Source organism: Chiloscyllium plagiosum, unplaced genomic scaffold (genome assembly GCF_037043375.1).
Source record: "Chiloscyllium plagiosum isolate Xiang-an unplaced genomic scaffold, Cpla_swu_hap1 HiC_scaffold_6, whole genome shotgun sequence".
Classification (NCBI taxonomy): Eukaryota; Metazoa; Chordata; class Chondrichthyes; order Orectolobiformes; family Hemiscylliidae; genus Chiloscyllium; species Chiloscyllium plagiosum.
The window spans coordinates 78,091,171-78,103,956 of record NW_028270144.1 but is presented as its reverse complement, the minus strand read 5'-3'; the positions used below and the strand labels follow the sequence as shown (position 1 = coordinate 78,103,956).

Here is a 12,786-nt window from a genome sequence, read left to right as displayed (position 1 = left end):
GTGAACACAGGTAGAAGGTCAGTCTGGTCGATGGGAGGAATGAATCCAGTTGGTAGCTCGAAGGAAGGATCGGCCAGAGCAATGGAAGGGAGGGGGAAGGGCTGGAAAGGGAGGCAGGGGAGTGGGTAGAATGGTTATTTGAAATTGGAGAACTCAATGTTGAGTCATCCAGGCTCTAGGCTGCCCAGGCAGAAGATGAGGTGTTGCTCCTCCAATTTGCGGTCTGATTCGCTGTGGCAATAGAGGAGGCCAAGGATGGTCATGTCAGAGAGGGAATGGAAAGAGAATTGAAATGGGAGGTGACTGCGAGGTCAGGTCGGCCTGTGCAGGCTCATCTGAGATGCTCGGCTGAACGTTCCCTTAGTTTACGTTTGGTCTCATCAATGTAGATAACACCACTTAGGTCGCACCGGATACAGTAAACTAGGTTGGAGGAGAGGAAAGGGAAATCGCTGCCTCACCTAGAAGGACTGTTAGGGGTCCAGAGCAAGTTACACATGCCATGATCACACAGCCTACTTTAGATTTTAGATTAGATTACTTACAGTGTGGAAACAGGCCCTTCGGCCCAACAAGTCCACACCGACCCGCCAAAGCGTAACCCACCCATACCGCTACATTTACCCCTTTACCTAACACTACGGGAAAAATTTAGCATGGCCAATTCACCTGACTTGCACATCTTTGTGACTGTGGGAGGAAACCGGAGCCCCCGGAGGAAACCCACGCAGACACGGGGAGAACGTGCAAACTCCACACAGTCAGTCGCCTGAGTCGGGAATTGAACCCGGGTCTCTGGCGCTGCGAGGCAGCAGTGCTAACCACTGTGCCACCGTGCCGCCCACATGATGTCCCCTTTAGGGACATCATGTGAGAATCTCAGACCAATCGCCATCTGAGCATTTCAATCCTTATCCTTTTTGCCTTGAAAAACTAAAACTTATTAGCCAAAAGTGTTATTTTTCCCCAAAAAGTGAATCTCTCAGTTTTCTCCCTATTCATGCAGTGTGTGCAATCATTTATGTATGTGTTTTGGGTTATTTAGAGGGGTAAATATTTATATTTCCACATTACAAATGAAGTTGTATACCTTCATTGAATAAGTTTTGTTTTACAAACAAAAAAAATTATCATTTTGTGTTTATTAAAGAAATTTGGCTGATGATTTTTTTATTTAAAAGGGTAAACAATTCTTACTGTACCTCCATGCCAATTATGGCCGAACCAATCAGCACCCTCCTCTTATTCAGTATGAAAAATTGCCTTTTTAAAATAAAATGCCAGTTTCTTGCTTCCTAGTTCTGATGCGTGCAAACAAAGTTTTCAACTTCTAGTCCTGTTTCAGCATTTAAATTTAGTGCGTCCCATGAACCTAGAAAAATACAGTACATTCCTCCCATCTTGGTAGTCCAGCAGTTGTGCCTATTTTGTAATGCAGAAGTTTTAAAGTTGCTGAGAAGGCACCTCAAAATCGAAGGTCATTCTTTCTACCTTGCCTTTAGTTAGCGGCTTCAGTTCTTTCAGTACTGGAGAGTCAAAAATGGGCCAATGAAGGACAGTTTCCTAACATCCTTAATGAGTGGTAAGCACACCATCTTGTCATTAATTTTCCAGTTCAGGAATAACGATAGCCAGGTATCTGTTCTAAATATAATGTGGATCAGAACCCCACTTGATCCCATATTGGGAGCCTGATCCAAAACCCAAAATCCATACCAACAGTCAGCAAGGAGATCCTGGACATCTTTAAAAAGTGCTGTCCATATGGAGATACATATTCACATTACATGAAAAAATAGTCAAAGTTCATGGGCAAACTTCAATATGGATTAGAAAGTATATACTAGCTTTTCAGCCAACAAGGAGGTAATTCCAAAATAAAGGGCAAGTGGACAAATTTGAAACAGCAACCAATGATACTAATCTAGGCTGTAACTTTACACTAAAATCAAGATTTAGAAGAGAACGTTTGAACGCCTGGTCTACTGTGAAGGAGAACCTTAACATTACAAGTTATTTCACAGCTATTCACCTATAAAGTAAATATAACTTATGAAAGGAAGTTACATGACAGTGTGCATTTTGCACACACTCTCTTCTATTAATTTGCTCATCTATAGTCTGGAAATTACATTTATACTTTGCATACAAATTCTTAATGCTTTGGTATGACAATACACTGTCTGAGGCTAAAAGGAACATGATTTTTTTCTTTTTAACTCATGTAAACGTTACACAGATGAGGAAATATACATTAAGACAGTGTATGCTTTTGGAACTTTAAATTGCATTTACACTACAATTTATTTTTGATGCAAAATGGCTTCCAATAAACTTGTAATGGCAGAAAATACTGGAAAAACTTCATAGGTCTGGCAGCATCAGTGGAAAATGAGAAACAGAGTTAACATTTCAAATCTGATAGAATTCTTCTTCAGCGTTGGATTTGAAACATCACCTCTGTTTCGCCAGCATTCTGTTTTATTTCAGATTTCCAGCATCCACAATATTTTACTTGACTGAGTGATTAATTCAGTAAAATTGTATTGTGTACATTTGGAAATTAGGTCCAATCTGACTTTAAGTTATATTCACACTATGATTTTAGCCACACTAGTTCACTCAAAGGAATCTAGCTCTGATATAAAAGCATTCTAGCTATTCCACCATTATTTTATGATTTTGATTCATTATTCATACTATGTACTTAACTGACGAGTTTTTTTGAAGTGCAAGAACTACCATTCCTAGTGTTAACATTCGCACACAATATTAACCATTCTGCATTTTTTTAAAAAACTAAGTTACAGAGAAAGGTGATGCAATTTGACTGCCCAGTCCTATGGCCAACACTATTTGCAGGAAATTTTTTTAAAGAAAATTCTAAAAACTTTGTCTCTTCCATGTCATAAAGAATCTTAGTCTGTGTGAGATTTAGAACAGTAAGTACCAATTGATTGATTATGCTTCCTAAATGGATTTTCAATTTGAAAAATGGCTCCAGCATCACTATCTTTGCTGGATATCAGTAAATTGTTCTCTTCAGCAGTGCTCAGCATTGAGGTAATTACAAAATGTGTGATACATGATATAAAGCTGTTGCTATCACCCTTACATTTGATTACAACAACCCCTTTTCCCATCGCACTGTTTGATTAGATTAGATTAGAGTCTCTACAATATGGAAACAGGCCCTTTGGCCCAGCAAGTCCACACCGCCCCTCTAAAGAGAAATCCACACAAACCCATTCCCCTACCCTATATTTACCCCTGACTAACACACCTAACACTGTGGGCAATTTAGCATGGCCAATTCACCTGACCTGCACACCTTTGGATTGTGAAAGGAAACCGGAGCACCTGGAGGAAACTCACGCAGACACAGTGAGAATGTGCAAACTCCAGACAGACAGGCGGGAATCAAACCCAGGGCCTTGGTGGTGCGAGGCAGCAGTGCTAACCACTGAGCCACCGTGCCACCCAAATTAAGTGAATTAAGTGATTTCAGAAGCACAATGGAGGAACAGGATTTGACCACGACCTTGTGAACTAAATCACTGTCTGGCTTTCTGTGTAACACCACCATTATTAACCAATACCTACAACGCACAAACATCATACCTAAAAACCTGCAAAATTCAAAAATAAAATCTCCATAGTATCATGGACTACACCAAATTACATTTAGCATTAAATATGTGACAAAAATAAATTGAGTGGAGCATACCTGTTCATACACTTGTACCAGAGATCCAGCAAGCTGGTGTATTCGTGTAGGACATGACCATATAGGATGGTGCTTTAGATTCCTATGCAGCACAGGCTGTAGATACGCACTGTAAATGGCCTGAAGTTGCTCTCTGTCGGGATAGCTGAAATCAAATCCAATGACAAAAGACATAAGGGCTTTGTTACACTTTCTATGAAACACTTAGACCCTATTTTAATTACCCACCTTACCCCAACTCTGCATCACCCATTAGGAGCATTGAGGATGTGGATTTTGTGGCACATGTGGCTGTTCACCCTCACTTCCTGAACCCTCACCATTGAAATTTCTGTTTGTATCTGCATATCAGGAACCTGACCAAGGCAAATGGGATCATACAAAGTCCTACTTTATCAAAGTAATACCTGCTTCCATTGCATTTAAGTGTCAATTTTCCTTGGATCAGTCAGCAAATCTGAACAAGACTGTTGTACAAGACCTCCTGAGGTGGTTTAACAAGGGACACAGAATTGCAACTCTCTCAATTAGATGAGCCTTTGTTGATTAGATAGTGAATGGTGTTTCCAGTTTCCAGACCTCAACTCTGATATCTGTTAAGCCTTTAGTCAGGTGCCTCTATGTTTTAAGGGAGCTATTCTTGTATTTTTATTTTAAATAGAACAAGGACCAACAGCCACTTAAACTGCATTCCCTGGGCCTTGCCAAATACATGAGGTGTTGGGGCTGGGTGGGGAGGTTTAATGGAGCACACAGGAACTACATGTCACAGAAATGAAACAGTTCTAAAACTGACATGATATAACACCATCCGATTCCATGTGTTTCCAGAATTGCACTATAGTGCCATTAGATAAGCTGATCTTGACTTTCTGAAATTCTCTACCTGGTAAATACCAATGGCCTAATAGTGGTAGAACTGTCAGTATTCACAGATCTCAACATAGTTACAATTGATGAGACTCAAACCAACCCATTTTCACAGAACAGACCACACATGACACAATCGAATCATTCAACAATTTCCAAGAACATGGTTGTGAAGTAAGTTAAACCCAGGAAGCAGGAAAGTGCTGGTAAAAATATGCAAACATCCAAAGGCAAATGTCTAAGTGTTTCATAGAGCCAGATATCCAATAACTATTTATATTGATCTATTGAGCTGTAACTAAAATAGACAAGGCTGATCAAAAACAGATGTGGAATTCAAAGTGCTCTAACAGACTATTGTTTTTAAGTTGATAGCAAAGTGGATGTTCATAGAATCATAAAATCCCTACGTGTGGAAAAAGGGCATTCAGCCCTTCAAGTCTGCACCAATCCTCCGAACGGCATCCCACCCAGACCCAGCCACCTACTCTCTCTCTATAATCCCACCTTTACCATGACCAATCCACCTAACCTGCATATCTTTGTACTGTGGGAACACCTGGAGAAAACCCATGCAGACACAAGAAGAATGTGAAAACTGCACAGACAATGACCCAAGACTGAAATCAAACCTGGATCCCTGTGAGGCAGCAGTGCTAACCACTGAGTGACTGCACAGTTAGTAACACACAAGTTACATCAAATATAATTATTGCAGCAATAATCTGAGAAGCAAAAAATCTTGAAAACAATAATTACATATCAAAGAAAGATGTAGTGAGACAACCCTCACAACACTGAAAGAAAATCAAGCAAAGCCTTGTAGTTTTACTGAAAGTAGCATGCACTAGCCGATAAAATACAATTTGAATTGAATTATTTTATTCATAAGCTATTGCTTTAATAATATTGCATAACTGCAATGCAATTAAAAGTGCTATGTATTTATGTCATTGAAGAAAAAAAATTCTTTGACTTACTTTATTGTACAGATCCTGACAATGGATGTAAATCTCGTTGTTAGAGTGTGTCGTCCCATAACACCACCTACTGACATTGAAGCTACGATCTGAATATTTTCTAATCCAACCCACTCCAAATTTTCATCATAAAAGCCATGGTAGGTCAGAGCCTTTAGAATTTTGTTTTTGAGAGAACACAAAAGAATTATAAGTATTTGTACCTGGTTTTCAGGTGTAAACAGTACAACTTAACAAGATCGCCCCAATTATCAATATAAATATGTGTCAATTTAAGTAACAGATACAACTGCAACATAGATATTAAGTGCCAGGTTTCTTTTTATATTAATTAAGACAATTATCTTCCTTTTGCTTTCTATTAATAATAAGTCTGCCAGCATAATATGGTGGGATATGGTTCCACATCGAGGTAGTTTGAAATGACAAGGCTCTCCAAAAGCCAAGTCATTTAGGATTGGACAAGTTGTCTGCCTGACCAGGGAAAAGTAAAAATCATAACACTATTTTGCACTTCTGTAATTCATCATAGCTGACTATACCATTTATTGCTGATCCCTGAAAATCTGTGTCCACTGACTACCACATTGAAATAAACAGACTGTCACTTTTCCCTCCTGTTAAAAACAAGCTTGAGACATAGAAGAAATTTAAAAAGACGGGACAAAATGAATAATGGTTACAATTGGCACTAAAATTACTTCAATTTTTAAAAATAATTCTACCAGTTAAAATCCCTATTTTACTCCATGTGATTTCATGAACTTTCTAATACTACATTATTTCAAACGAAACTAAAATCAGTTTATTTAAGCACTTAAGTAGAGAAAAAAGTAATATGCCACTATACTTAAACAACATATTGCAACATTGGACAACATTAAACAGAAACAAAAAAAAGAAAAGCAATATATCCTCACAATAAATACATTTATCAATGTCCTAACCTGCTGCAGGAATGCAATAACACTGCTTGTACCCCATTTGTCTGGTCTGGGAAGGTTAATATCTTTCAGATATAATACCAAATGTTCACAATCCCTGGGCCTGTATACACGGCCAGTGTTAGAACTTATAACCATGCACGTCTGACTCAGCTTTTGCAGAATATGTTGAGGTGAAGTCTGTGCACTACAATGAATTGTTGCAATTTGAGTGGATCTGAGCTGAGAGAAAGCATAGCGAAGAAGCATCCTGAAAGTAAAATCAAAATCAGTTAAAATAAAACTGTTCAATACAGATTAACGTTTCCCTGATTAAATTTCCTTTTATAGGTACAAAAGAGCAATTTTAATTTTCTGGAACTTCCTCAACAAAATAATCAAGCTACAAGTCCAATGATAAAAGTAACAGGATGAATACTTAGAAGCCCTGCTGTGTGGAAAAAGGCCATTTGACCCAACAAGTCCACACCGACCCCCTGAACAGTAACCCACCCAGACCCATTCCCCTACTACTCCATCCCTAATTTACACATCCCTGAATACTATGGGCAGTTACGCATGGCCAACTCACCTAACCTGCACATCTTTGGAATGTGGGGGAAACCCATGCAGACATGGGGGAGAATGTGCAAACACCATACAGTCACCCAAGGCTAGAATCGAAGCCGGGTCCCTGGCACTGTGAGGCAGCAGTGCTAACCACTGAGCCACTGTGCTGTCCCAAAATATGCAATTTGATTTACACATGCTGAAATCACATTTTAACTACCTGCATATTTCTAACCTGTCCATGCAAAAATCAACAAATGAGTTGTTTACCATCTTACAACTATGAAGCAAGATAACAATAACAAAACTGTCTTTCCAGGTACAGAGGATGGCTCAATGAAACAGTAGATTACTCTTTCATATTTGGAGCTTAGTTTACAGTGCTTATAAATGTAGCAATGGAGCAAGATAAACTATATCCAACTGCACTTAGAAATACTGGATATCTTAATGTTAAGGTGGCTAAAAACAACTCACTCTTCTTGTAGGTCTAACATGCCAAAATGTCTAGTAAAGCAACAATTTCATGAATAAACAACATTAATTGAACATAAACCTCTAGTGTCAGATATCACCATACTGCTTGAAGATTTAGTTAAAGCAATAAACAAGGCAACATGATTTTCTAAACCACATTCTCTGCCAGAATAAATGAGACAAATTCACTTACAACCGAAAAGGAGAATATTTGTATAGCGATTTCAGGGTAACAGTTCACAACATGTCATTCGTGAATTTCAGAATTAAGTTAAATTAAATTGGATAATGTTCCAAGTAAATTTCTTAAAAGAATATAATTGGAATCTGAGTCAGTTACAAACAACTAAAATTGCAAGTTGATAAACAATCTCCCTTCAGATATGAGAATTCTGGAGTTTTCAACGCGATCAGCAGCACAGTAGCCTCCTGCCTAACTTCTCTTCCCCCATATTCTTTTTACATATATATTTCTACAAAAGTAAAGGTTTCAAGATACTACAGCCTTTAAAAAAAAATCCAATGCTTTCAACAAGTCATCATGCACAGAGGGTGGTTTGAAAATTAATTAAAAATACTTCTCTGACTGATGCTTCCGGCAAGCAAGGCTTCAGCTGATTTTGAAAAACCAATTAATTCAAACCATGAACCAACCAGTCAGTGGAAATTTTAAGATGCCAGCCTGGACCCATGAAAATGCACAGTATCAATATGTAAAAATGAAACCATTTATCGTAGATACAAATTAGAAGTAGAAGTAAACCGTACAGCTCTTCAGGCCTGCTCCACCATTCAATAAAATCATGAATGATCTGATTATAATCTCAAATCCACTTCCCTGCCCATTGTTGATAACATTTCACCACCTTGCTTTTCTATCTCTGCATTAACAATATTCTGCTTCCACCTTTTCAGGAAGAGTTCTAAAGACTCACTACCCTGAGAGAAAAAGTCACCTCAGCTTTGATTAAAATCAGGGATTACCCTTTGTAAACAGTCACACCTAGTTCCAAATTCGCCAATAAGAGGAAATATCCTCTCTGCACCTACCCAATAAAGATCCCTCAGAACCTTATATGTTCCCCTTAAGCTTCTCTTACACTTCTAAACTCTGGTACATACAAACCTTTCCTATCCAACCTTTCCTCATAAGAGAACACTTCCATTCCAAGTAATAGACCAGTAAACCATGTCTGAACTGCCTCCAAGACACACACTTCTTTTCTTAAATAAGGCGATCAATACTGTGGAAAGTATTCCAGACGCAATCACACCTGTGCTCTGTACAAATGAAGCATAAACTCCATACTACTGTATTCAATTCTCCTCATGATAAATTATAACATTCTATTAGATTTCATTACTTGCTATATGAGTAGATTAGATCAGATTCTCTACAGTGTGGAAACAGGCCCTTTGGCCCAACGAGTCCACACAAACCCTCCGAAGAGTAACCCACCTAGACCCATTTCCCTCTGACAACTGCACCTAACACTATGGGCAATTTAGCATGGCCAATTCACCTGATCTGCACATCTTTGGACTGTGGGAGGAAACCGGAGCACCCGGAGGAAACCCACGCAGACACGGGGAGAATGTGCAAACTCAACACAGAGTCACCTGAGGCTGGAATTGAACCTGGGACCCTGGTGCTGTGAGACAGCAGTGCTAACCACTGAGCCACCGTGCCACCATGCCACCCAATATATGCAAACTAACCCAAGGACACCCAGATCCCTCTTCATCTCAGAGCTCTGCAATCTTTCTCCTTTCAGACAATATACTATTCTTTAATTCTTCCTATCAAAATAGACAATTCCACATTTTCCACATTATATTTCATTTGCCAAATCTTTGTCCATTCACTTTTAACACAGCTATATCTGCAGAAACAAGGAATTATTAATGATTGCATAGTGAAGAGACTCCTAGATAGCAGCAATCATAATGTGAGAGCATTATATTCAGGTTGGAATGAATCAAATTGACTGAAGTCTGTCATCTGTGATGCTGAGGACATTGAGAGGAGGCAGAGATGGATTACTCACTCAGCACCTTTGGCTCAAAATGGATGCAAATGCTTCAGTTTAACCATTTACTCTAAGGTCCTTGGCACCTCATCACTGATGACAGTAATACTTATGGAGCCTTGATTTCATGTTAATTGACCATGGGAAGACTGCACAACTTAGACATGTTGGTTGTGGAATCATTTAGCCCTGTCTATTCCATGCTGCGTAAACTGTTGGGCATGCAAGAACGCCTGTGTTAGATGTTCTCCAGGTTGACACTTCATTTTTAGGTATGCCTGATACTGCTCCTATCATGACCTTATACATTCTTCACTGAACCATAATTGATCAAGAATGATAGATCAGCTTGGAAACAGGCCCTTCGGTCCAACTCATTCATGCTGACCAAATATCCTAAACAAATCTAGCCTATTTGCCAGCATTTGGCACATATCCCTCTAAACCCTTCTATCTTGGATTAAAAATTGGCTAGCTGAAAGAAGACAGAGGGCGGGGTTGATGGGAAATGTTCATCCTGGAGTTCAGTTATTACAGTACCGCAAGGATCTGTTTTGGTCCACTGCTGTTTGCCATTTTTATAACTGACCTGGATGAGGGTGTAGAAGATTGGGTTAGTAAACTTGCCGATAACACTAAGGTCAGTAGAGTTGTAGATACTGCAGAAGGATGTTGTAGGTTACAGAGGATCATAGATAAGCTGCAGACCTGGGCTGAGAGGTGACAAATGGAGTTTAATGCAGAAAAGTGTGAGATGATTCACTTTGGAAGGAGCAACAGGAATACAGAGTACTGGGAGCAGAGGGATCTCGGTATCCATGTCCATAGATCTCCGAAAGTTGCCACCCAGGTTGATAGGGTTGTTAAAAAGGCATATGGTGTGCTAGCTTTTATTAGTAGAGGGACTGAGTTTCGGAACCATGAAGTCATGCTGCAGCTGTACATAATTCTGGTGCGGCCACACCTGGAGTATTGCATACAGTTCTGGTCACCTCATTATAGGAAGAATGTGGAAGCTCTGGAAGCTCAGAGGAGAGTTACTAGGATGTTGCCTGGTATGGAGGGGAGATCTTATGATGAAGGGCTGAGGGACTTGAGGCTGTTTTCGTTGGAGAGAAGAAGGTTGAGAGGTGATTTAATTAAGACATATAAGATAATCAAAGGGTTAGATAGTGAGAACCTTTTTCCTTGGATGGTGATGGCTAGCATGAGGGAGCAAAGCTTTAAATTGAGGGGTAATAGATATAGGATAGATGTCAGAGGTGGTTTCTTTTCTCAGAGGGTATAGAGGCATGGAACGCACTGCCTGCAACAGTAGTAAACTCACTAACTTTAAGGATATTTAAATGATCATTGGATAGACATTTGGACAAAAATGGAATAGTGCGTGTTAGATGGGCTTCAGATAGGTTTCACAGATCAGCGCAACATCGAGGGCTGAAGGGCTTGTTCTGTGCTGTAATGTTCTATGCTCTATATTCGATTCATATACTCATCCAGATGCCTTTTAAATGTTGTAATTGTACCAGCTTCCTCTGGCAACTCATTCCATACACACACCACTTGCCCCTTAGATCACTTTTAAATCTTTCCCCTATCACCTTAAACCTATGTCCTGTAGGTTTGGACTCACCCCACCCCAGGGAAAAAAAGACCTTAGCTATTCACTCTATCCATGCTCATGATTTTATAAATCTCTATAAAGTGACACCTCAGCCTCTGAATTCGAGGGATAATAGACCAGCCTATTCAGCCTCTCCCTATAGCTCAAACCCTCCAATCCAGGCAACATCCTTATAAATCTTTTCTGAACCCTTTCAAGTTTCACAACATGCTTCCATAGCAATGAGATCAGAATTAGACACAGTATTCCAAAAGCGGCCTAACCAATGTCCTGTACAGTAACAACATGACATCCCAGCTGCTAAACTCAATGTACTGACTAATAAAGGAAAGCATACCAAACACTTTCTTTACTGTCCTATCTACCTGCGACTCCACTTTCAAGGAACTATGAACATGCACTCCAAGGTCTCTTTGTTCAGCAACATTTTCCAGGACCTTTCAATCAGGTGTATAAATCCTGTCCTGATTTGCCTTTCCAAAATGCAGCACCTCACATTTATCTATATTAAACTCCATCTACCACTCCTCAGTCCATTGACCCATCTGATCAAGATCCCATTGTATTCTGAGGTAACCTACTTCGTTGTCCATCACACCTCCAATTTTGGAGTCATCCGCAAACTTACTAACCATACCTCCAATTGCACATCCAAATCATTTATATAATTGACAAAAAGCAGTGGACCCAGCACCAATCCTCGTGGCACTCCACCGGTCACAGGCCTCCATCCAAAAAGCAACCCTCCATATCACCCTCTGTCTTCTACCTTTGAGCCAGTTCTGTATCTAAATGGCCGGTTCGCCCTGTATTCCACGTGATCTAACCTTGGTAACCATTCCACCACCAGTCAAACGCCTTACTGAAGTCCATATAGATCATGTCCACAGTTCTGCTCTCATCAAGCCTCTTTGTTACTTCTTCAAAAAATTCAATCAAGTTGGTGAGACACGATTTCTTATGCGCAAAGCCATGTTGACTATTCATAATCAGTCACTGCCTTTCCAAATACATATAAATCATGTCCCTCAGGATTCCCTCCAACAACTTGCCTACCATTGATGTCAGGCTCACTGGTCTAAAGTTTCCTGGCTTTTCTTTACCACCTTTCAAAAACAGTGGCACCACGTTACCCAACCTCCAGTCTTCCGGCACCTCACCTGTGGTTTTCGATGATACAAATATCTCAGCAAATCATTTCCCTAGCTTCCCTCAAAGTTTTGGGGTACACTTGATTAGGTCCCGGCGATTTATCCACCATTATGCGTTTTAAGACATTGAGCACTTCCTCCTCTGTAAAATGGATATTTTTCAAGATGAGGCTATTTATTTCCCCATGTTCTCTATCTTGCATAGTCTTCTCCACAGTAAACACTGATGCAAAATGTTCATTTAGTATCTCTCACATCTTGCATTTCCACACATAGACGGCCTTGCTGATCTTTTTTGATGATAACATTTGAGTGAGAATGAGCCAGACTGTAAGACTGTAGATTTTGGTTGAATACAGTTCTGTTGATGGCCTATTGCACCACAAGGATGCCCAATTTGAGTTGCTGGATCTGTTCGAAGTCTGTCCCTTTTA

The 12,786-nt window shown here is 39.7% G+C and overlaps 1 protein-coding gene across 3 annotated transcripts in view; it reads right to left on the bottom strand.

Moving 5' to 3' along the window:
- dync2h1 (dynein cytoplasmic 2 heavy chain 1) overlaps positions 1 to 12,786 on the bottom strand; it is a 565,214-nt gene that overhangs the window by 394,667 nt on the left and 157,761 nt on the right. For all 3 annotated transcript variants that reach the window (XM_043691805.2, XM_043691808.2, XM_043691806.2), the window contains exons 44-46: positions 6,525 to 6,771; positions 5,578 to 5,729; positions 3,728 to 3,872 (exon numbers count right to left, since the gene is read on the bottom strand). In XM_043691805.2, the coding sequence (XP_043547740.2) occupies positions 3,728 to 3,872; positions 5,578 to 5,729; positions 6,525 to 6,771 (544 nt within the window). The remainder of the gene's footprint in view (positions 1 to 3,727; positions 3,873 to 5,577; positions 5,730 to 6,524; positions 6,772 to 12,786) is intronic.